The 24,261-nt window shown below is 41.6% G+C and overlaps 1 protein-coding gene across 1 annotated transcript in view; it reads left to right on the top strand.

Annotated features, from left to right (window-relative positions):
- Positions 1–24,261, top strand: part of LOC309331065 (uncharacterized protein) — a 136,438-nt gene that overhangs the window by 41,729 nt on the left and 70,448 nt on the right. Inside the window, exons 18-29 of the mRNA XM_081843048.1 lie at positions 766–934; positions 5,638–5,772; positions 8,238–8,390; positions 8,956–9,157; positions 10,929–11,069; positions 11,946–12,128; positions 12,689–12,760; positions 13,054–13,180; positions 14,424–14,563; positions 20,993–21,196; positions 22,396–22,545; positions 23,864–24,043. Coding sequence (XP_081699174.1) covers positions 766–934; positions 5,638–5,772; positions 8,238–8,390; positions 8,956–9,157; positions 10,929–11,069; positions 11,946–12,128; positions 12,689–12,760; positions 13,054–13,180; positions 14,424–14,563; positions 20,993–21,196; positions 22,396–22,545; positions 23,864–24,043 — 1,856 coding nt within the window. The remainder of the gene's footprint in view (positions 1–765; positions 935–5,637; positions 5,773–8,237; positions 8,391–8,955; positions 9,158–10,928; positions 11,070–11,945; positions 12,129–12,688; positions 12,761–13,053; positions 13,181–14,423; positions 14,564–20,992; positions 21,197–22,395; positions 22,546–23,863; positions 24,044–24,261) is intronic.

The following is a 24,261-nucleotide window of genomic DNA, read 5'->3' as shown; positions in this document are numbered from 1 at the left end:
GTTCCCCAATACTCAAGTTACATTGCCTCCATTAAGTGGAAGGGAACAGGGGTCTCCTAACAACTCACAGCACCCTCAACAAACTTCAGCTCCCAGAGTTCTTTGGGAGAAGCCATGACTGTTTAAAGTGACATCATAGTGTTTTAAATGTATGGTGTGAATGTGACCTTGCTGTTGACTATGCATCCTCCATAAGTGTGCTGGATCGTTTTAAAAAGGCATTTGAATTGTGTCTGTTCATCCTTCTTTACCATGGAAATCCATGGTCCCAAAGGCTGATAATACGGAATTCCAGGTAATCAATTTCTAAGATAAGCACAATTTTGGGCGTGCAGATTTGCCATATCTATGGATTTACTTGCTTGCTCACTATGGGGGATTCCTAGACGACTCTTCAGCCCACATGGTTCCCAGGGCAGTTTACAAAGAGTCTAAAAACAATAAAAATGCAATAAAATGGAATAAAGTAACCACCTCTATAAAAACTGGCAATTAAGAGCAGCAGCTGAAACCAGTTCAAGCTCAGGACCGTAAAGCACTTTTAAAGGCCTGTGAGGAAAAATCCTTCACCTGGTGCCAAAAGGATAACAAAAAAATTTCCAGGTGAATTTCCCTGGGGTGGGAGATCTATACACAGGATGGCACCACTAAAGGGATCCCTACCTCATCACCAACCCATCCCAGGGAAGGATCTCAGCAGATTATCTCAGTGCTTGGTGAATGAGAGAGTTCCAATGTAGACTACATTTTCTCCTCCAATACTAGGCTTTACTGTGATGGGACAAACCCTCAAGCTCCAACAGGGCCTTGCAAACCCGGCTACTTCTGCCCTGGTGCTGCTAAAACAGCCACCCAGATGATGGCAAAGGAAGGTCACTACACCCTGGAAGGGGCTATCCAGCCAGAGCCCTGCGCTCCTGGGAGTTTTCAGCCGGTAAGCAGAACCTGACCTACAGATACTGCAGCTGTTTTTGGATGAATGTGTTTAGGAAGTGTCTTGATCGCTTTATATTCAAGAGAACCCCCAAGCGATGTGCAGAACTGAAACGCCATACAATATAGTAATACTCAGATAAGAAATTATTAGAATAACATTGTACTGTTCAACCAGTAATACACACAGTCACGCACCATCCATATTCCTCAATACAAAATTCCAGCTGGTCACTTTATAAAATAGGGTGAGGGAATTTTCACATGCCTTTTGGTGCAACTTTCCATGGGCTACATGCAAGTGGTGGGTAGGGCCAGAGACAACTGAGGGCAGAAAAATGGACATGACTCTGCCCTTTGGCACAGAAGGCAGGTGGACTAGATATCCTTCCCACTGTCATCTTGCATTTCTTAGTACAGAAAGTATTGCTCTGATGTGTAAAGATGTTTCCTATTTTGGTCGGAGCGAAACAATATAAACTTAAAGCTTTTGCAGACGACCTAGTTTTGACATTGCAGGAGCCAGAATCTAGTACGAAAAGAGTATTACAATTGATTCATGATTTTGGTCGGGTGGCGGGATTTAAGTTAAATAAACAGAAAACAAAGGTGTTGGGAAAAAATTTGACAGATACAGAGTCAGAACGGTTTCAGAGAGAAACAGAATTATCAGTGGTCAAAAAGGTAAAGTACCTAGGGGTAAATATAACACCAAAAAATCTGAGTCTATTTAAGGATAATTATGAAAAATGTTGGTCTGAAATCAAGAGAGACTTGGACAGTTGGACAAAATTGAAGCTTTCTTTGTTAGGCCGAATTGCAGCTATTAAGATGAATGTATTGCCAAAGATGCTATTTTTGTTTCAAACGTTGCAGATTGTGGACAAAACGGAGTGCTTCCGGAAGTGGCAGAGAGATATTTCTAAATTTGTCTGGCAGGGCAAAAAGCCCAGAATTAAGTTTAAGATATTAACTGATGCGAAAGAAAGAGGGGGCTTTGCCCTGCCAGACTTAAGGTTGTACTATGAAGCCGCAGCCTTCTGCTGGCTAAAAGACTGGCTACTTCTCGAAGACACTGACGTGTTGGATTTGGAAGGTTTTAACAATGCTTTTGGTTGGCATGCATACCTATGGTATGATAAAGTTAAGATCAATAAGGCCTTTAAGAACCATATTGTCAGGAAAGCAGTATTTAATGTCTGGACAAAATACAAAGACTTATTGGAAAATAAAACTCCAAGGTGGCTTTCACCTCTGGAAGCTAAGGCCCGAAAAAGAACCAATATGGAAGCCGACTGGCCAAAATATTGGGAAATATTAGAAAAAGATGGAAATAATTGGAAATTGCAGAGTCTGGAGAAAATGAAGGATAAAGTGCGAGACTGGTTACATTACGCTCAGATTAAAGAAGTGTTTAAAAATGACAAAAAGTTAGGGTTCCAGGTGGAGAAATCGAAGTTGGAAACAGAGCTGTTAGAACCTAAGGTTAAGGTACTTTCAAGAATGTATAACTTGCTGTTGAAATGGAATACACAAGACGAAATGGTTAAGTCGGCTATGATAAAATGGGCGCAGGATATTGGGCATAACATTATGTTTGAGGACTGGGAAAGGTTGTGGACCACTGGGCTGATCTTTACTGCATGTAATGCTTTAAAGGAAAATGTAATGAAAATGATATACAGATGGTACATGACCCCAGTTAAACTTGCCAAAATATACCATTTGTCTGATAATAAATGTTGGAAATGTAAAGAAAACGAAGGAACATTCTTTCACCTCTGGTGGACCTGCCCTAAAGTGAAGGCCTTCTGGGAAATGATATATAACGAGCTGAAAAAGGTATTCAAGTATACCTTCACTAAGAAACCAGAGGCCTTCCTTTTGGGTATTGTCGGCCAGAAGGTGCTAAAGAAGGACCGAACATTTTTTATGTATGCAACAACGGCAGCAAGGATACTCATCGCTAAGAACTGGAAAACTCAAGATTTACCCACACTGGAAGAATGGCAGATGCAGTTGATGGACTATATGCAACTGGCGGAGATGACTGGCAGAATTCGAGACCTGGGAGAAGAAAGGATTGAAGAAGATTGGAAGAAATTTAAGATTTATCTACAAAAATATTGTGATTTAGAGGAATGTTAATAAGGATGCTTGGTTATAAATAATTGGCCATCACTAAATTGGATTGGAAACCGATGATAAATGAGACTAAGAGAAACGAAATTTGCTGGAGAATTGTTACATTATACTGAATTGAGTGGTTATAAATTTGCAAACAAGATGATAATTTGCTTGAAAAAATTATTAACGATGTAAGTGGGAGCGGGAGACGTGAGGAAGTCCAAAGAAGTTATGAAATTTTGTTATAACAAAGCAATGCTGTTTATTATCTCTGTATTTCTTTTGTAAAAAACCCTAATAAATATTTTATAAAAAAAATAAAAAATAAAGATGTTTCCTATTTTACTTAGTTCAAGAGGGTTCTGGAAGCTTCTCTGTGTGAAAGAAGCAAGCAGAAGGTTCATGATGTTTGGGTTATTCCTTCAGAGAAGCTGAGTACAGCTGGTTTAAACTGGTTCTCTTAACTCTTTCAGTCAAGGTCATGCTATATAACTATAATATAACTATAATAATAGACAGCAAAGAAAATCCCGTGTTGCAAAACAGAAAAGTCTGGACAACAACAAGCAAGACTTTAGTTAATTATATACTGATAATATTTTTATAACACTATACTGTTTCAAAATTCATAAACAGAAGACATATAATATGTGCATGGAGTCACAAATTAATAAGAATTAAATAAATGTTCCATGAACAGGAATGGTAGGAGCGGTAGGAGTTACTGTCAAAGATCACTGAAATGGAGGCAGAATGCCTTTCCATAGTCAATATCCTACAAACATGAGGTGATGGGTGCTCTGAACATCACAAAAGGGTGCTCTGAGCACAGCAGCAGACAGAACAGTTCTTCCAGGATAATGAACTGTTTCAGTGATAATTCTTTATCAGCTGGCAATAATATAAAATGAAATAATAATAGGTCAGAAGGAGCCTGGGTTTCACTCACTTTCTCTTTCTATCTCTTTTCCGTCTGGTGTGGTGTTCTGTATGCTTAGTGTTAAGGTTTTAGACTTCTTAGAAGTTATTGTTAGTTTAAGTTTAAGTCTGCTGCAACTGGATTTCTTATGAACAGTGCCAATCCTGAATGTATTGGATTTGTGACCATTATGCTCATTTGCCTTCAGTAGCTGTAAAGCTCTGCTGGATGAAATATAATTGCCTCTGGCCTATTTTGGGGGGATCCTGCAACATGTTTAAGCTGTCACTCTGCTAACTATACATTGGAATCTACTTTGGATCAATACTGAGTAGAATTTAAATGACACCCCATCCCCATTCTCCTTAACCCCTAGCATCAGTCAGATAGGGCGGAATCACTGCTGTGTCAAACAAAACAGATGAATAGCCAGGATCCGAAAAACTCTAGATTTGTCTTTGCTGCTGCTTTGATTAATAGTTGGAGGCAAATTTTAATCAGCAGTACTGCAGACTTAGGGCATGCTTGTTTCTAAGGCAATTCCGCTGTGTTGCTTGAATAAGGAAATGAAAAACAGCATAGTAAGATTGGCCTAATGCCGGGTTGGTGAACTGCAGGCCCGTGGGTCTTCTCCAGTAGGTGGTCCACTACTTTCCAACCTAGTTTACAAGCTCTAACAGAGAGTGGTATATTTTGATTATGAAGTTTTAAATCTGCCCATGCTTCAGTGTCTCAAAAAGGCACCTATAATAGGATGTTCTAATGTATTTATCATCAATTAATTGAGTGATTAATTGCTTAAAAGGCAGGTGATTAATCTGTTTTTTAAAAAACTGTAATTGCTTGACAACACCCCTGTTTTTTCCCCTCGTGTGTAATCTGTTCATTCTTAGACACTTCACGCTCCTTAATGTCTCCCTGATTTTCCTAGTAACTCTGCAGTAGCTGCTGATGGGTTAGTTGGCTGTGAGCCAAATCAATCCACACGAGAGAAACACAAAAGAGGAGTTTAATCTCTTCCACCCCACTAGAGAATCGCTGAGCCTTGGAACAGAGTAGCAGGGGCACATGTTAGGTTTTCCTGCTCTCATTTCATCTACAGGGATGGGGGACAGATTCATTCAGAACCTTCTTAACTTGCGCTTCCTGAAGAAGTACACAAACTGGAAGGAAGCTTTCCAGCAAAAATTTGCACTTCTCTGAATTTTGCAATGCAGTTCTCTGGCAAAGTAACAACAACACACACCTGTGTGAAACAATGCAAACATCAGAGAAAGGTGCATGCAGAAGTGAACATGTTTCTGAAAACAATGTACAAAAAGGCATTATGTTGCTTGATAAAAATGTATATGTTGGGCAAAATCACGTAAAATATATGTGCATTAGAAGCAATGTGCATGAAAATGCATGTAAATATTCATGCATTGCAGCAGGCTGGACTGGATGATCCTTGGGATCCATTTTAACTCTACAATTCTATGAGTCTATGCAGAGTTTCTTAAAAGATAAAAATCACACACTGGTGTGGAAATGGAGCAAACTGATACTAAGATTGGAAACAGCGAGAAACAGGGAGGGTTCGAAACAGATAGATTTTTCCTTCCCTGTTTTCATCTGAAGCTTGACAGATTTTTTCCCTCCATCTCTCCTCTGTCTAGAGTCTAGCCCAGTCTTCTTGCAGGGAATGTCCTGCGGGGATGTTTTGCAATCACACTGGCCTGGTGAAGCCCTTGACTTGTCCCAAAGGATATTACTGCCCAGCTCGGAGTACGCTGCCTGTTCCTTGCCCAACGGTAAGACCTTCTAGAGTTGTGACAGATTTCTCAGTTTAGAAAAGCCATGGGGAATCCAGAAAACACATTCTATTATCTAAATGTGGAACTGGCACTGCTATAGGTGCCACATAAAACTCATTCCACATTTGTCAGAAATTGATCTTTTAGTGTGACCTCGCACTTCGGAACTCCCTAACTATTGACATCAAGCAGATACTCTGACTTTACTCTTTTCTGTTTGGCTAAAAACATTTTGGTTTAGGAAAGCCTCTCCAGGCAGGTAGAATCTGGTTTTTAGCTTACTGTTTTAATTTTAATTCTTTTTTGAATGCTTTAAATAGCTGTTTTTAATTATTTTTACTTATTGCTTTATTTCTTCTGTAAACCGCACTGAGGTGCATTGTTGTTGTTTACAGCCAAGCAGTACATACATTTTATAAAATAAATAAATAAAATTAAAACAAACAAATTTCATCACTGATTCCAGAGCTACAATGGATAATGAATATTCAAAATCCAACGTTCAGTCCTGAATCTAAATGCACAGTTGAAAATTTATGACCAGAGCAAGCTCTAAAAGGGTCGCAGGGAAAGAAGATGACTGCATGCATAGCCAGGGTTTTGCTCCCTGTTTATACCTCAGCAGTTCCTACTGCTGAAGAGACAAGCTACTTTTGAAATTGGGGAGCTGCTTATCTCTTCACCTGCAGCAAAAAACTAACAAAACAAAACCAGCTACTCAGGCTTTTCTGTGCACATTTACTTCTTTTAAATCCTGGCCATTATCAGTGGATTAGTTTTAAAGTTGGCATGTTCAAAAATAGGAGCTTTTAGGACTCGTATGTCAACAGATTCCTGGACCAAACATTTATTCTGCTTTTGTGAGATAAACTGGGGTGTTATGTTTTTGGCATCTGAACGATGTCACGCTGATCTGCATGATGTCACACCACGCATATCCACGTGTTAACATTTTTGTGCTCAAACAAATCCCATGGTAATTATTTTCTAGTGTGGGAGAGACTGCATGACCCCAGAAGAGTCTGAGTGACTTGTTGCTTCAAGGGAAACACATGGGAAAGCACCTGATCTATTTCTTTAAAGTCAGATTTGCAGGAACAGGAAAATATATGTTTACCAGATTCTGGTTGCTATTGTTTAAATCGTAAATGGTGTTTTTTTGGACAGTGTACATTGTCTAAAGCCCAGTTCCTACTGAGATTGTCAACTTGTGTCTGGGCTGTACCTGTTCAGACTGTACTGAGTACTCACATACGGCAACACTCTAGGCTAGACTATTCTCCCCGACTAGCTATCTGAGTGCAGCAATATTGAATTCCTGAGTGCAGCAATATCTGAGTGCAGCAATATTGCTTCCACCTTCATCAACTGCTGTTTCAAAGGTGGCCTTTTTACAGCTTTGAGGATGCAATGCTTCAACGGCCTTTGTTCACAGAAACAAAGGGCTTTTCCACACCTTCATTTTGCCCTGTTGTCATCACACACACACACCCCAAAACTGGAAAAACTGTGGTTTAGCACTGACTTGGAACAAACAGCAACCGGGTTTTCAGCAGATGGCTGTTTGTTCCGATTTAGCACTAAAGAGCAGATTTCCCAGAAGAAAGCAATGGGGCAAAGGCAAAACCACTGGGACTTGTACTTTCTAGACATGTGAAAAGTGGAATTGTGGAAGAGCCCTACATGATACTGGTACTGTCCAGGAGGCCATTGTGTTTTTGTGTCCAGGGTGTACATGCAGAAACTGTCCTTACGTACACACTGGACACATGAACACCTCATGGCTCCACCTGGAGAATAGTACCAGCATCGCTTATCTTAGCATTCCATCCTCAGAGCACTGTAGCTTCCACCTTGAAAATGGCACCATCACTTTGCTATAAGAATTTAAAATTTCTGTTTTGTTAGTCACTGTAATAAATACATGGTTTTAGTGATCACCCTTACCAGGATCCAGAACAAACTTGCCTGAAATGCTGTCTTATGCCAGATAGATAGATAGATAGATAGATAGATAGATAGATAATTGAACTATTCACACACCTGCAGTTTGATGTACAGTCCAGACCTAGTCATACCATGTTGGCCAAAATTCTCAAGTCCCAAAGAACCAGAAGGCAGTAATTGCAGAAGATGTTGAAGCAGCCTAATGGTTTTCTCCTATCAGGATCCAAAGAACAATAAAGCCACATCTCCATACTCAAGAAACAAACCTGCAGTTTCAAACACCTTTGGTCTTCTTACATGGGAAGGGGAGGTCTCCTTTTTTAAAAAAAAAGACAAGTCAAATGTTCACAGGGTTGGGCTGCAGATCAGATTTTGGTGAACCTTTGATATAGTTTTAAGTCAGGGAGACAGAAAATCAGGCAGAGCATGTGCCTTGACTTTCTCTTCTCCTTTGACATACATTGTTCTTTTGTGGTGTTGGCTCCCCCCCCCCACCTCCTGCCTGTTTTATTCAGGGTACCTACTCAAACATCTTGGGTGGCACCGGAATGAGCACCTGCAAGCCATGTCCAGCAGGCATGTACTGCAGCAAATCTGGCTTGGCAATGCCTGAAGGACCCTGCCAGCCAGGATATTACTGTCTCCAAGGATCCAGTAGTGCCTCCCCGGTAAGTGTGGAACTGGTGTCCTGTCTGGGTTCCCATCTCCCACTTTTCTATCAAGATTGCAATCTGATACCTGTGCCTCTGCCCAGATGCAAGGGATGACAGACGCAGGTAGATCAATGCAACTGCAGGGTGAGAGAGATGCCGAAGCTGTAATCGGAAGTTGCACAGGTGCAAATATTAGAAGATAGTTCAAAACTGTTCTCTAGAAGAGAACAGATCCATATTATTCAGAACTACTTGAGGGATGTGATGTAACATACAAAACAGAGGCTGAAGGCAGTTAAAGAAAACATGGTCCTTTATTAAGGTCTGGAATTCATTGGTGACTTCATAAAGGCCTCTGAGCCAATGAGAATTCAGCTAACCGTTTGACAGTCAGTTGCTTCTAGGGAAGGTTTAAAAAGAAGTCCAGGTGCTTTGATTGCAGTTCTCTGTCTTTTCCAGTAGTGGCTCTAACTCCAGAGTTGGGCTGTCCCCAATTTAAGGCATGGCTGGTCCTTCTCAATGAATCTTGAGAAATGCATGTTCTACATTATATTACAGCTGCACTTTTCTCTTTTCCAAGGCTGGCCTCCCCTTTGGTGGTCCTTGCCCTGCAGGGCATTACTGTCCAGCTGGCACAAAGCAATTCAGGGAAATGCCCTGCCCAGTGGGGACATGGAATGAGCAGAAAGGAGGCCGGGATGCCAGCTGGTGCCTGCCTTGCCCACCAGGGTTTTTCTGCAGCAGTCCAGGCCGTGTTTCCCCAACAGGTCCATGTGCTCCAGGTGAGAGAAGGCAAGGGTGGTTTCCTTAGAGGCACTTCAGAAGCTTCTTTGCTGACAACTTGAAAGGGGCATCTCATAATAATGCCCCACCCCTGAGGGAAAGGCAAACACTGTTGCTTATGTGTGCGCACAATATGTATCCATTTTCAATATCTGCCAGTATGTAAATGGAGAGCTGGTGCTAACCAACCCTTTCCATCTATCCTACCTCACAGGCTTGTTGAGAAGATAAGGTGTGCAATTGCAGAGCCACAAATAGATATACCGCCTAATATAGATTGGCCCAGACCTTCGTTCAACCATTTCCTTTTGTTGTTTCCTTGCTTGTTTTCCATTGTGTATTGTCATTTCTATTCCTAATTGTACTTGTTAGTTTCTTGTTTCACATGAAAGGTGACCCAAAGTCACTTACAAAGTAGTAAAGTCATATCGCAGAACTTAACGTTTTAATTTCTGCATATTGTATGCAACAGCCTATACTGTTTCCTTCCACGTTTGTAGCAAGTAGTGCCCACAAAACTATCTATGACACTGGACTACAAGTAGTTATGGTGAGCATGTCTGGGTGAACTGGCTCTCAGAGCTAAACCTCAATTTACTGGCCTCCTTCACAGGTAACACTAAAACAGCAGAGTGATAACCCTTTTTCAGCCCAAGGGCCACCTTCCCTTCGAAGCAACTGTCTGGGGGCCACATGAAAGTAGCAGTTGGGGCAACCCTCACCTTTCTCCCATAGACGACATTCTATTCCTGCAAGCACCATACTCTAGCCTGCCATGCAAGAGACATTAATCACAGTTCAAGGACACATTCAAAGTGGCAAAATACTCAAAGTGGTGTATGACCCAGGAAGACATGTGATCTGAGGAGAGTTCTGGGGTCCAGGAAGAGAGATCTGGGGCAGGGGCTACATTTGGCCCCTGGGCCTGAGGTTTCCTACCCCTGTGCTAAGCAAAATCATTGCTTTAGAGTTCATGGTTAATATGGAGTGAGACAAATCCCAAACCCGGATTTGCATGTAATGCTAAGCTGAACTATGGCTTGTCTGTAGTTCATAGCTGTCAACTTTCAGATTTGAAAATAAGGGATCAGCAGCCTCAAAAATAAGGGATCAGCAGCCTCACCTGTCCCGGGGGCAGTCTACGGGATATCTAACAATCCAGGATAGCAGCAGGAAGCAGTGGGAAACGGTGCTGGAATAAAGGAATTTCCCACACAAAAAAAGGGAAGGTTGACAGCTATGCTGTAGTTAGTGCCGCAGCATGACCAAGGGAGGAATGAAGCAACTGCAATTTCCCCTATGGGTACTGTGCACCTGCTCATTCTTGCTAAGCCATAGTTTGATTTGGAATTATGTACAAACTGGGCCAACATGTTTTTGCTGCAGCAGCCCATAGTTAAAGTATGTAACTCACCCCCACAGGAATCAATGATGGCCACCAACCTACTGTATATTGGCATTAAAAGAGGATTGGATAAATTATTAGAGAAAGCTATTGATGGCTACTAGCCATGATGGCTACTGTAGGCAAGAATGCTTCTGAATTCCAGTTGCTGGAGGCCACAGGAAGGGGAGAGATCCCTTGTGATCGGGTCCTGTTTGTCAGTTCCCTCAGGCATCTGGTTAGCCACTGTGAGAACAGGAATTTGGACTAGATGGACCATAGGCCTGATTGAACAGAGCTCTTCTTATGTTCTGCTACAGATTCTCTTTTGTTTCTTCCTGCAGCAACTAGCAGTTTAATATAACCTAATTCCCCTCTGCTTCCAGGCTTCTATTGCAGGGGTGGGACTCGAACTTCCAGGCCAGCAGACAGGGCAACTGGAGACCTGTGCCCCGAAAACCACTTCTGCCCTGCAGGCTCCTCAATGCCATCTCCATGCCGAGATGGGGAATACAGCCCAATAACAGGTCAGGAGTGCATGTTTGGCAGGGTGTCTCTTTTTGTGTGTCCATCAGACGAGGCTTGTAGGAGTTGTCAGTGGTAACACTGAGCTGAATTTTCACCTGCATTTTCAGGGGACCATTTGTTCTCCCACAAAAGGGTGGGGGGAAATTCTGCTCATGGGGGGAGGGAGAAGAAATAATAGAATGTTTTTTGGGATACTGTATGTATGCAGAAAGGATTTTGCTCATCTTACTCAAACGGTGAGCTTCATTTTCTAACTTTTAAATTTTAGGTAGGTGAGCATGCAATACTTTTAGTAAAGTTTAAACGTATCTGAGACATAAACTCATTGCTTCATTTAAGTGAGCCAAACCTTTCCCCCATAACTCCAAACACCTCTAGCAAATTTTCTCCCATTTCCCTCTATTTTCATGAATGGCTTATTTTCACACATACATACCCAAATTGCTGGGGGAAAACTGAGCCAAAATACCAGTCTAATTCCAGTCAATAGTGACCAGCAAGTTCCCTTTAGCTTGAATCATATTGACTCAGAATTATTGACCCAAGATATTTCACTGAGAAATCAGAAAATAGCTTGGCTTATTTTCTGAGCTGGAGAAGAATTCTCACATTTTTAAGTTTGTCTCATGCTTGAGGGGAGCAGTTCTAGCTCCCAGGATTTGTATTTTTGAGTTTGAAAATATGACTCACAAGTTGACAGCCAGCCTTCCTGTCATTTTAGCGCCAGCCAACCCAGAGAGAAATACAGGTCTGTGTGTGTGTGTGTGTGTGTGTGTGTGTGCCTCTCTGTGTGTAGGCAGAGCAAGCGAAGGTCATTTCAAAGTACAGAATGTGGAAAGCAAGGGAACAACTCAGTTCTCCTTTTCTTTCCTCAGGTCTGGAGGAGTGCTTCCCATGCCCAGCAGGCCTTTATTGTAAAAATGGTGTAAGGTTCCTCTGTCCACCTGGGTTCTACTGCCCACCAAAGACTGGAGCCTCTCCTCATCCATGCCCTCCTGGGACTTACAACCCATCTTCTGGTAGTGACCGAGCAGAGAGGTGCCAGCTGTGTCCTGCAGGTGAGAAACTGTTTCAGGAAAATAACAGATGCTGCAGCTGTTTTGTTCAAGGGCCTTCTGGCTGTTTCCTCCATGCGAGAAGTGAGGTTACATGGAACCAGGCAGAGGACCCTCTCAGTAGTGGTGCCCACCCTGTGCAATGCCCTCCCATCAGATGTCAAGGAAATAAACAACTATCTGACTTTTAGAAGACATCTGAAGTTTGAAAAAGTTTTTAATGTTTGATGTTTTATCATGTTTTTAATATTCTCTTGGGAGCTGCCCAGGATGGCTGGGGAAAATTATTATTATTATTATTATTATTATTATTATTATTATTATTATTATTATTATCTGTGCCTCTTGCAAAATCCAACTCCCCCTGCCCTGCCCTCCTTCTGTAGCTGGTTTGCCAACACAATTTCTTTATAATATGCAGACAAATCTCCTCGCTGGCTCTCATAATCAAGACATGAAATCAAAGCATGTCCTGTTCTGTTGCAGCAACAGGATCATATTTCATTGTGCTGTGGTAGAAGGTCATTCTAGCTGGTTATCTGATTCCTTGTGTTTCCACCCAGGGATGTTTTGCGGTGAATGGGGATTGCCTGCTCCCTCTGGCCCCTGCCTGTCAGGCTTCTTCTGCAGTTCAGGTATTGATCATTTTTTGGTGTCTTGTATTTATTTATTTTTACCAGCGCAGCCATGAAGAATATCCATGTGGTTAAAAAAATGCTATATTTATTTAAAATACAACAACATAGTAGATCTGCAAACAATAAATAAACATAGTGAACCAAATCAAAAGATAATGCCTCAGATATTTACCCCACCTAGATCTTGAAATTCCCTTTTGTGCCCAGAGTTCTGAACCAGATGGACTGCTTAGTTGTCCCAGTTATACACTACAGCTGTGTCATGGATTGGGTTTATGTTGTTGTTGCAGGTTCCAGTAGCCCAAACCCAGATGGAACTTCTCCCATGAGTGCTGGAGGCCCTTGCCCAGCTGGACACTTTTGCCCAGCTGGAACCAAGTACCCTCTGGCATGCCCTGCAGGCACCTTCTCAGACAGGTATGAGCCTTGAAGACGGTGTGTGGTTGTGCGGTGGAGAGTGACTCCTTCCCAGGACTAGCCCAAAACATTTTGTTCCCTGGGGCAGAGGATGAGACAGCACCCCACCTCTAACTCTATGTACAGAAATCAGCTGGACTGGTAGATGAATCTGACTTCAGCACTGGCAATGGGACAGCACCCTCCACCACATCTCGGAAGGTGCTGGTTGGATTGTTTGCTGTGATTCTGTGTTGCAGGGGGTTGACTAGAGGAAGCTGGAGGTCCCAATTCTAGAGAGTGTCAAGCTACCTTTGGGGACCCAGTGCACTGCTCTGTCTTCTGTTACACACACACACACACACACACACACACACACACACACACCTGCCACCTGAGGCCACTACCTTATTCTGCCTAATTTTAGGGCTGAGCCTGCTTCTTTCTGCAGAAAGATGAATAATGGGCAGTACTGGGCCTCTGGATTGGCTGAACTGGGTATAATAAATATGGGTATAATAAATTCACAGTGCCAGGACTAAAGGTAGGGGAGAAGATGTGCTTAGCAATCATAGCTGTCAACTTTTCCCTTTTCTTGCAAGGAATCCTATACGGAATGAGGGAATTTTCCTTAAAAAAGGGAAAACGACAGCTATGTTAGTAATGCATAGCTACTTAATGCACATTTCTTGAACTAAAAAGGTCCTTTGAAATTTGCACCTCTCCAAACTTCATGCTTCAATTCTGGGACCAAAGAGTGTTTGCAGAAATGCATATATGAGTGAAGAAGTCATTATGAAACTACATTGCAATGGAGAAAATGGCTTGCAAAAATGTCCATGTTAGGCGTGCATTAGGGAGGAATGTAAGCAAAGATCTACACAAATTTCCACATGGAGAAATTCACAGAGAGAAATTATGCAAATGGATGCAGAAATAGGGAGAACCAAAGTGAAAGATGGACAAATGAGAAACAGAGAGAAACTGAAATGAACAGATTCATTCATCCCTAGTCAGGATGCCAAACTGCTATTGGCAGGGAGTGCCACATACTGCACTAAAAGCTCGGTCTGTTGACAAGGCCAACCAAACCTCAGGGGCGGGGGGAAGCCCCAGAAGTGCCCAATCAGAGGATTTTGCCAATGAAGGTGGAAAATAAGGACTCAGACCTTAAGGCATCTTGGGCCCCATTTGCTTTGGGCTTTGTGTATCAACACAAGCACTTTGTAGATGGCCTGGTAGCAGATTGCTAATCTTTTCTCAGGCTGTACCTTTCCCTTGAGTCCAGCTGCACAATATGTCCACCTGGCCGCTACTGCCTCTCTGCTGGACTCACAGCCCCTTCTGGTCCCTGCTCTGCTGGCTACTACTGCCTTCCCGGGGCCATCTCTCCTTCCCCCACAGGTGAGTGTGTCAGGGTTGTCTTGAGAATGCAGATTCCCTGAGTGTTCTTGCAAAACAACGGTGGGGTTTTCAACAAGACACTGCCCTCTGAATAAGGTGCTTGTAGCTTTGGCACCATTGAGCTCATCATTTGTTTGAGAGACTGATATTGAACTCAGTCTCTTTCCCTTAAGCCCACAGCCAGCGCTGTTAGGAACCCTAACTGTATGTGCATTTCATGACATGAAATAAACAAACCACTTTGATAGCTCAGTTGGTAGAGAACGAGACTCTTAATTTCAGGGTAATGGGTTCATGCCCCACATTGGGCAATATTTTCCTACATTGCAGGGGGTTGGACTAGAAATTTCCCTACCAACTGTACAATTCAATGATTCTATAAGAAAAGAAATTGAGGGCTGTGGCTTATGCTTCTCTGCTGGTTTCTGGTTTCAAGTGTCTTCTTTTTTTCCAAAGGCTTGCGGTCTAGAAACATAGCTATAGATTTTCTTTTTTTTTTTTATAATAATTTTTATTGATTTTACAACATAAACAAAAAACAAACAAACATAATGCGACTTCCCCAAACCTCCCCTTCACTGCATCCAAATTTCAAAATTTTTAGCAATTCTTCATCCCATTTTTATATTTAATTCTCTTTAAAAAGATTTTCTGCTTTATAAATTTCGATTTATAGCTGTAATTCTTTGTGTCCAATCCCCTGACATCTTAACATTCCGAAATTTTACAACAATTTTTAAGATAGATTTTAAATTTTTTCCAGTCCTCCTCCACTGTCTCTTTCCTCTGGTCACGGATTCTGCCGGTCATCTCTGCCAGTCCCATAAATTCAGTCACCTTGGTCTGCCATTCTTCCAGAGTAGGTAGTTCTTTAGTCTTCCAATACTTCGCCAAAAGGATTCTTGCTGCTGTTGTTGCGTACATAAAAAAGGTCCTATCTTTCTTTGGTACCAATTGGCCGACCATGCCCAGGAGAAAAGCCTCCGGTTTCTTAACAAATGTCCACTTAAGGATTTTCTTAATTTCATTATAGATCATTTCCCAGTAGGCCTTAATCTTTGGGCAGGTCCACCAAAGGTGATAAAAGGTTCCTTCACATTCATTACACTTCCAGCAATTGTTATTGGGCAAATGATATATCTTTGCAAGCTTGACTGGGGTCATGTACCACCTATAGATCATTTTCATTAAGTTCTCTTTCAGGGCACTACATGCCGTAAATTTAATACCTGTGGTCCATAACTGCTCCCAGTCAGCAAACATAATATCATGGCCGATATCTTGTGCCCACTTAATCATGGCTGATTTAACCGTTTCATCTTGTGTGTTCCATTTTAGCAGCAGATTATACATTCTAGACAAATTCTTAGTATTGGGTTCTAGCAATTCTGTTTCTAACTTTGACCTCTCCTTCTGAAATCCTAGTTTTCTGTCCTGCTTAAAAGTTTCATTAATCTGGTAATAATGTAACCAATCTCGGACTTTAGGTTTCAATTTCTCAAAACTCTGTAGTTTCAACTTTTCACCATCATATTCTATAATTTCACAATATTTTGGCCAGTCTGTATCCATGTTCAATCTTTTTACCGCCTTAGCTTCCATTGGTGACAGCCACCTGGGGGTTTTACTTTCAAACAAATCTTTATATCGATTCCATACATTATACAATGCTTTCCTAATAATATGATTTTTAAAATTTCTATGTACCTTTACCTTGTCATACCATAAATATGCATGCCAACCAAAACTATTATCATAACCTTCCAAGTCCAGAATGTCTGTATTCTCAAGAAGTAGCCATGGTTTCAGCCAGCAAAAAGCTGCTGCTTCATAGTAAAGTTTTAAGTCCGGCAGGGCAAAGCCCCCTCTATCCTTTGCGTCAGTCAAAATCTTAAATTTAATTCTGGGTTTTTTGCCCTGCCAGACAAATTTAGATATATCTTTCTGCCACTTCTTGAAACAGTCCATCTTATCTAAAATTTGCAATGTCTGGAACAAAAACAACAATCTCGGCAATACATTCATCTTAATTACAGCAATTCGGCCTAACAAGGAAAGTCTCAATCTTGACCATATATCAAAATCTTTCTTCACTTCAGCCCAGCATTTCTCATAGTTATCTTTAAATAGGTTCACATTCTTAGATGTTAAATTCACCCCCAGATATTTTACCTTTTTGGTAATTTCCAAACCCGTTTCTCTTTGAAAACTATCTTTTTCCTCCACCGTAAGATTTTTTTCCAACACCTTTGTCTTGTGTTTATTCAATTTAAAACCTGCTACCTGACCAAATATTTCAATAAGTTCCAGAACTCTTTTTGTGCTAGTTTCTGGCTGTTGTAATGTCAAAACTAAGTCATCTGCGAATGCTCTTAGCTTATAATGTTTAGTTCCGACCTGTATACCTTTAACCAGCTGGTCTCTTCTAATCATATTAAGGAAAACCTCCAGTACCGATATAAACAATAGAGGGGAAATTGGGCATCCCTGTCGTGTCCCTTTCTCTATTGGAATTTCATCCATAACCATACCATTTACAATAAGTTTAGCCTTTTGTTCAGAATAAATTGCACTTATACCATTTTCAAAGTTCTTGCCTACCCCCATTCCTTGGAGATTCCTCTTCATAAAGCTCCAACAAATATTGTCAAAGGCTTTCTCTGCATCCACAAAAATCAAAACAGCTTTTCTATTTATATCAGTTTCCAAAAGTTCTAGAATATCTATAATATTCCTCACATTGTCTGACAATTGCCTGCCTGGTAGAAAGCCTGTTTGGTCCCTGTGAATCTCCTCTAACAAAACTTTTTTGAATCTTTTTGCTAGAATGTCTGCAAAAATTTTATAATCCACATTCAAAAGTGATATAGGGCGGTAATTCTTAACTTGATGTTTCTCAGTTTCTGTCTTTGGTATAAGTGAGATAAATGCTTCCTTCCACGATTCGGGAGCCTTTTTCCCCTCCAAAATTTGATTGCAGACTTCTTTCAGTGGTTGTATTAACCAATCCTTCAATACTTTATAATATCTCGCGGTTAGTCCATCTGGTCCTGGTGATTTTCCCAGCTTCATATCCTGGATGGCACTCTCTATTTCTTGATCTGTAATTTTTTCATTTAAACTCCTTCTGTTGTTTTCCGAGATTTTTGATAGTCCGTATTTTCCAATAAATTCTTCTATCTCCTGTTCATTTTTTGGCCCTTGTTTGTATAATTTCTTAAAGAAACTTTGAAAACAATTACTTATCTCATTTGGTTTATTAATAGACTTCCCATCTACTTCGAGTGATGTCACTGTATTCAGTTTTTGTCTCTTTTTCAGTTGCCAAGACAGTAGCTTCCCACATTTATCTGCAGACTCAAAAGTCTTTTGTCTCATTTGTTTAATTTTCCATTCTATTTCCTGGTTCATCAATTCCATATATTGTGTTTGATAAAATTTTATTTCTCTTAATATCTCCTGGGATTTAGGCTTAGATCTCAGTTTCTTCTCCCCTTCTTTTATTAGATTCCAAATTTTCTCTTTCTTCTCATTCTGTTTTTTCCTCTTTATTGAATTCTGTTGTATTAGGAAGCCACGCATCACGGCTTTACTTGCGTCCCAAATGATTCTTTTTTCTGTGTCTGATCTCAAATTGATCTCGAAGTAGTCTTTAAGTGTTTTTTGGGCCTTTTTGCAAATTTCCTCATCTCCAAAGAGGGTGTCATTCATTCTCCATCTAAAGGTTCCAGCTGTTGTCAATTTCATTTCCATCTTGACAGCATTGTGGTCAGAGCAGGTCTTTGGGCAGATTTCTGTTTTTTTAACCTTTGATGCCAGATTACTAGAAATCCATATTTGATCAATTCTAGTCCATGTCATTTTTGCTTCAGAGAAGAAGGTCCCCTCCCTTTCCAGAGGGTTCCTAGTTCTCCAAATATCAATCAGATCCATAGTGTCAGTCAGGTCAAAAAAAGTCTTTGGTAGTCTTCCATCATTAGATATTGTTTGTCTTTGGGCCTTATCCATATTTGTAGAGACGACTCCATTCATGTCACCCATCATTATAATTTTAAAGTCCAAAAAGTCCATTAAAGTCTCATGCAACTTCTTAAAGAATTCAGCCTTCCCCTCATTTGGTGCATAAACTCCAACAATCAATATTTTTTCTCCATGAATTTGGATTTCCACTGCCAGGTATCTTCCTTGATCATCCTTAAAGATCAATTTTGGTTCAAATTTTTCCTTGACATAAATCACAACTCCTCTTTTCTTGACTCTATCTGATGATATAAATTCTTGTCCTAATCTCTTATTTGTTAAAAGTTTTCTATGTATCCTGGCAATGTGGGTTTCTTGTAAACAGATTACATCTAGATGTTCCTTCTTTAATAAATGAAATACTTGGCCCCTTTTTCGAGGGTGGTTCAAACCATTGCAGTTCCAACTGAAGAGTTGCAGAGACATTTTGGTTACTGGGTAGATCTTCCACCGACTGCACCAAGTTGTTGTTCCTCCTCGGTCGGTGCTCGGTTCAGTCCAAAGGATAGATTTGAGATGTCCGGTACTTCCTCCTCACTGACAGTTCCTTTCTGAAGATCCTCTTGATTTCTTTCCAAAAAGATCTCTTTATCCTGGTTTGTTTTTATTTTAATTTTCTTCCCTTTGTAGCTAAAGGACAGCCCTTGTGGAAATTCCCACCTGAATGGGATATTATTCTTCTTAAGTAGATCAACTAGTTCTTTAAATTGAGATCTAACCTCCAAAAAATATTTAGGAATATCCTTGAAGATTTGAATCTGAGAATTTTTAATGACCAAGGCCTTCTGGAAGTGTAGGTTCAATATTTTGTCTCTTTGTTCCTTTGATCCTAAGGTAATTAAACAATCTCTTGGCTTCTTCCCTTGCTTCCTGCCAATCCGAAAGGCTGAAGTTATCATAAATTCATCTTCCTCTCCATCTAGCTCATCATTCCAGAAGTCTTGAAATTTATCTGTGAGGAATTCCCCAAGCTTGTCCTCTTCCTCTTCTGGAACCAGTCTTAATTTCAGATTCTTACTTTTCCTTTCCAGTTCTAGTAGGGCTAATGCTGAATCATGTTCATGTACTTTTTTTACAATAGGCGCAAATTTTCCTTTGGTTTCTTCAGCAGTGGACCTAGCACTCTCAGCTATTCTCCTTGTTTCCGTAGATTCTTGAACCAAACGGTTTATAGAATCTGTATTAGATGAAATTGTTGTTGTGTTCAGGTCTAGTCTTGTTGTCAATTCCGTCAGTTTCTTAGAGTTCTCTGTAGACTGTTTGGTAAGTTCTGCAGATTGCTTAGTGAGTACTTCTAGTGACTGATTTATTTTAAGCAGGGCCTGTGTCATTGACTCCATTGATGCTGCTGTTATTTTTTCTTGTGCAGCTGCTGCTCCTGATAAGGAGCCTCTTTTTTGAGCTTGTTTTTGAGCCTGCTTTGTTTTACTTCTTGTTGAAATCTCTTCTGACGGGTTGCTCATAACTCAAGGTCATTCACACAGGAAAGTTGCAAGTGGAAAATCCCACTGGATACACCGTAATGTAACTAAAGCCCTCTAGAGGAGGAAATTGTAACCATCCAAAGGCACCCAGAACAAAGAAACAGAAAGTCCAAAGGCAAAAGTCCCATTAAAAGTCTTTAGTTTGTAGCACTTTACTGTTAAAATTGTAATCCACCAAAGTCCCGAGTATGTTTCAAAATAAGTCTTATTTTGTAGCCGCTGTCCTTTGACAGCTCACTTGACAGTTCCTTTTTTCAGGCGATCGCTGCTCCGGCAGCCTGGCCAGAAGTATCGGCAGCAGAGGTTTTTTATTCCTTATCCCTTTCTTTTGCAGGTTAAATTAATTCTGTTTCCTCCCCCCCTTCTCCTGCACAACAGGGGGGAGATCCTTTCGATGTCTGGTTTAATAAGAGTTAAAAGGAAAGTCCATTTAAACACAGCTTAGTCTTTTCATTGCTCCGTTAGTCATGCAGTTCCGGGAGGCTGACTTCCTTAATTTTGCCTTCCCGTTTTCAGCCAAATCTTCTAAATTTTTAAGTCCCGTTTTACTTTTGCGATCTTACTCACGGGTATTGTTGTTGCCAATCGTTGATTTCAGAAAGGAATCGGCGCTCTCCGTTAATGGCGACGCGGCTTCACTCCGTAAGCTGGGTAGCGATCCTCAGCACCGCGCTCACCCCGATGCCGCTCCGGAGCCTTTAAAAAGGCTCTTTCACGATGCCGGGGGGGCGCAAAGGTGCCCACCGAATCTCCTTGCTCACAGGCTTCAGCGCCTGTGATTTTAGGGGTCCCCCGCTTGCCGTAGCGGGTAAGACCCGAACTTACGGAGCAGTCCTGCCTCGGAGCTCGAGGCTAGGACCGCCATCAAACGCTGGCGCCGACCGGAAGTCCATAGCTATAGATTTTCTACTCTTCCTTATTTCAGGATTTTCAGATCAGGGAGGCCCTTGCCCCATGGGCCATTTTTGTCCAGATGGAACCAGCCAGCCACTTCCTTGTGTTGCGGGAACTTACAACAATCTCACTGGGCAAGCGAGCTGCTTCTCATGCCCAGCTGGTTACTTCTGCCCTGAAAATACCACCGACTACAGTCAGTTCCCATGCCCACCTGGCTTCTACTGTCCTGAAGGTGAGATCTGTCATGGCTGTCAAGAACAAGATGTTTATGAGACTGACGTTTTGCAGTCCAGACAGTAGAAGGTGCTTAAATGCCAGTGCTGAAATCTCTTTGCTCAGATACCCTTTGGAGAACAAAGGTTTTAAAAAGTTAACTGGAAAAGTGTTTTTGCTAAGAGCTCGACCAGATTTCCCAAGGGAAAAGAATGAGTAAATTTGCAGAGCTTCAAAATATATCCAGATACATGAGCTCCATCTGCTGATAGTAGCATAGCAGTGCAAGGTACCAGAAAGAAGGTGGCTGAGCCAGGATTTTTTGCTTGTTTGGACAGGAAGCACCGCTGTGTTCCTTTTGGTGGAGCTGGATCAGACCTGTGGCAGCATCAAGGATGCAGCTGAAAGCCAGTCTCCTTATGTGACAGTGACCATGCAGAGCAATTTAAAATGGCTTTTGTGGATATGGATGGCTGTGTTTGGCTATCCCAATTTTGGCTGTCTCAAAGATGCATTGTATGGAGAGCTGCCAAATTATAACACAGCTTGTTAAACCGAAGCCTAGAACATACCACTTAAGGTGGCCACTTTTACATCAACCCCCCCCTCCCCTGGGGAAGTGCATCACTTTTTAAAAAGGAGATCAAAAGAAGGTGCAGATCTGCATAACATTTTCATGTTCTGATTTATATGTATAGATGCAAATGTAGAAATAATTGCTAAAATTTAAATAAGAGTACAGTGCAATTCACCATAGTGGAGAAGACTGTGTTCAAGGGTGTCTCCTCAATCAGCTATGCAGGTGCTAAGTACGGATGTTTGCCCTGTTGAAGGATTATTTTTAAACTGGACTTGGGCTGGTTAGAACAATCCTTGAAATACAGGGTTGCCATCTTTAAAATAGGACAAGTGGCCACTCTAATAGGTGGGAGCTTCAGCTTACACCACAGCATGCTCTTCTAGACAGACAAAAAAGTAGAAAACTAGGACGTCAGGCAGAAGATTTCTAGCACTGTCATATTCCTGACATGCTAATTTTCTGCCTGTGAGGAGTATTATGATTTTTTTAAAAAATGTATAGAGGATAATTTCATCCTGTGGGTTCCTGTCTGCATTCCAGACACAAATATACCAGTAGGCCAAAAACACACACAGCAAGAACGGCATATTGCCAGATGATTTGGTTATGACCACCTCTGTTTTTGTCATGCTTCTCAGGAACCAAGTTTGCGACAAAGTTCCCCTGCCCTCGAGGTTATTACAACCCAGATCCCATGACCCAAAGTTTGGACAGCTGCTTGCCTTGTCTCCCTGGGCATTACTGCGGGAAGGAAAACTTAACCACGGTGTCCGGGAAGTGTGATGCAGGTGAGGTTGGAGGAATCTGAGCAGAAACACATCTCTGTCTACCTGACATTTCAAAACTAAAATGGGTCCACCTCCCAACTCTAAAGGAATCGCTGTCTGGCTCATCCTTCTCAGATCCCTGAAACCAGTTGTTCTATAATTTCCCAGAACTGACATTCAAAACACAAGCAGTTAGACACTCTTGGTTCCTTTGTGGAGTATTTTTTTAAATCACAGTTGTTATTTATTACTCATATCCCAGCACTTTCAGTGTGCTCCCTGTCCCCAAGGGGCTGACCATCTTAACATTTGATAGAAGGGAGGGAACAGAGGAAGAGGAAGGAGATGAAACCAAAGGACATACATTGAATTCAGTTCAGCTACATGTACTTTGATTTTGTTTTAGTGGGATATAAGGGCTTAGTGAGTTGTGATAAAGCAGGAATGTGAAGGTAGCCCTCTGGATATTTGTTTGACTACAAATTCCATCATTCCTGCAGCTGCAGCTGTTGGGAGTTGGAGTCCAACAATGTCTGAAGAGTACCAGATTCCCCATCTCTGTGCAAATAAACATAATTAACAGAAAGGGGTGGGTGAGGTGATATTTAAAGGGAGGGCAGGAGGTGGGATCACAAGGAGTGATAGAATTATAGATGTCTGTTTAACATACTTTGAGGATATTCACTCAAAACACCAACAACCCTCTAAATCATGTGTTGGCCCAATTGTCTTCTATATCCGGCCTGCGGATGATCCGGGAATCAGCGTGTTTTTATATGAGTAGAATGTGTGTGTTTATTTAAAATGCATCTCTGGGTTATTTGTGGGGCATAGGAATTCGTTCATTTTTTCCCCTTCAAAATATAGTCTGGCCCCCCACAAGGTCTGAGGGACAGTTGACCAGCCCCCTGCTGAAAAAGTTTGCTGACCCCTGCTCTAAATGTTTTCAGGCCCATTTTGTTAGGTGAAACCAGACTTAAAGGCATAGTGCTGACAACACTGTTCTCTCTTACACCACACAGCCCACTCCTGCTGAAGAGAGGCAGTGTGGTGTAGTGGTTCCAACATCCTGCTAAGATGTATGAGACCTAGGCTTAAATCACCACTAAGCCACAAAGCTCACTGGGCAATCATGGGCCAATCACACACTCTTGACCTGTTCTCATGGGGTTGTTGTGAGGATGAAATGGAGACGCTATCTATATACACTGCATAAAGCTCCTTGGAGGAGCAATGGGATACAAAAGCAATAAATAAATATTAACTCCTCCTGCTGCTCCTCCAACATATATTTCTTTCTACTTCTCACAAATTCCATTTGTTTGTTTTGCTCTCTTAGGTTGGTTCTGCATTTCAGCTGCCTGGACCCCCCAGCCCTTTGACCTGGATAACTACACCAATGGCAACTGCCTTTGCCCAGCCACTGCGACAGGAGCAAAGTGTTCCCCTGGGTCCTACTGCCCAGAAGGCAGTCCTGAGCCCATTCTCTGCCCTCCAGGCTTTTATTGCAATGCAGCCGGTAAGGGGAACCCTTTGCCCATTTTGACTGGATGGTGACTAAGTAGTGAGAGGGAAGGTGGCTTGCTGCAGGTGGCTTTCCTGTGTGCGGTTTGCTATCCTAAAACACTCAAATCCTTTTGGGTACAGGGACATAGGAAGCTGCCTTATATCAAGAGGCCATTGGTCCATTTAGCTCAGTGTTGCCTTCAGTGGAAATAAATATTGTGCAACTGGAAG

This window comes from Podarcis erhardii, assembly GCF_964252035.2.
Source record: "Podarcis erhardii genome assembly, chromosome: 16".
Classification (NCBI taxonomy): Eukaryota; Metazoa; Chordata; class Lepidosauria; order Squamata; family Lacertidae; genus Podarcis; species Podarcis erhardii.
The sequence above is the reverse complement of the archived record's forward strand: the minus strand, read 5'-3'. Positions and strand labels throughout refer to the sequence as shown.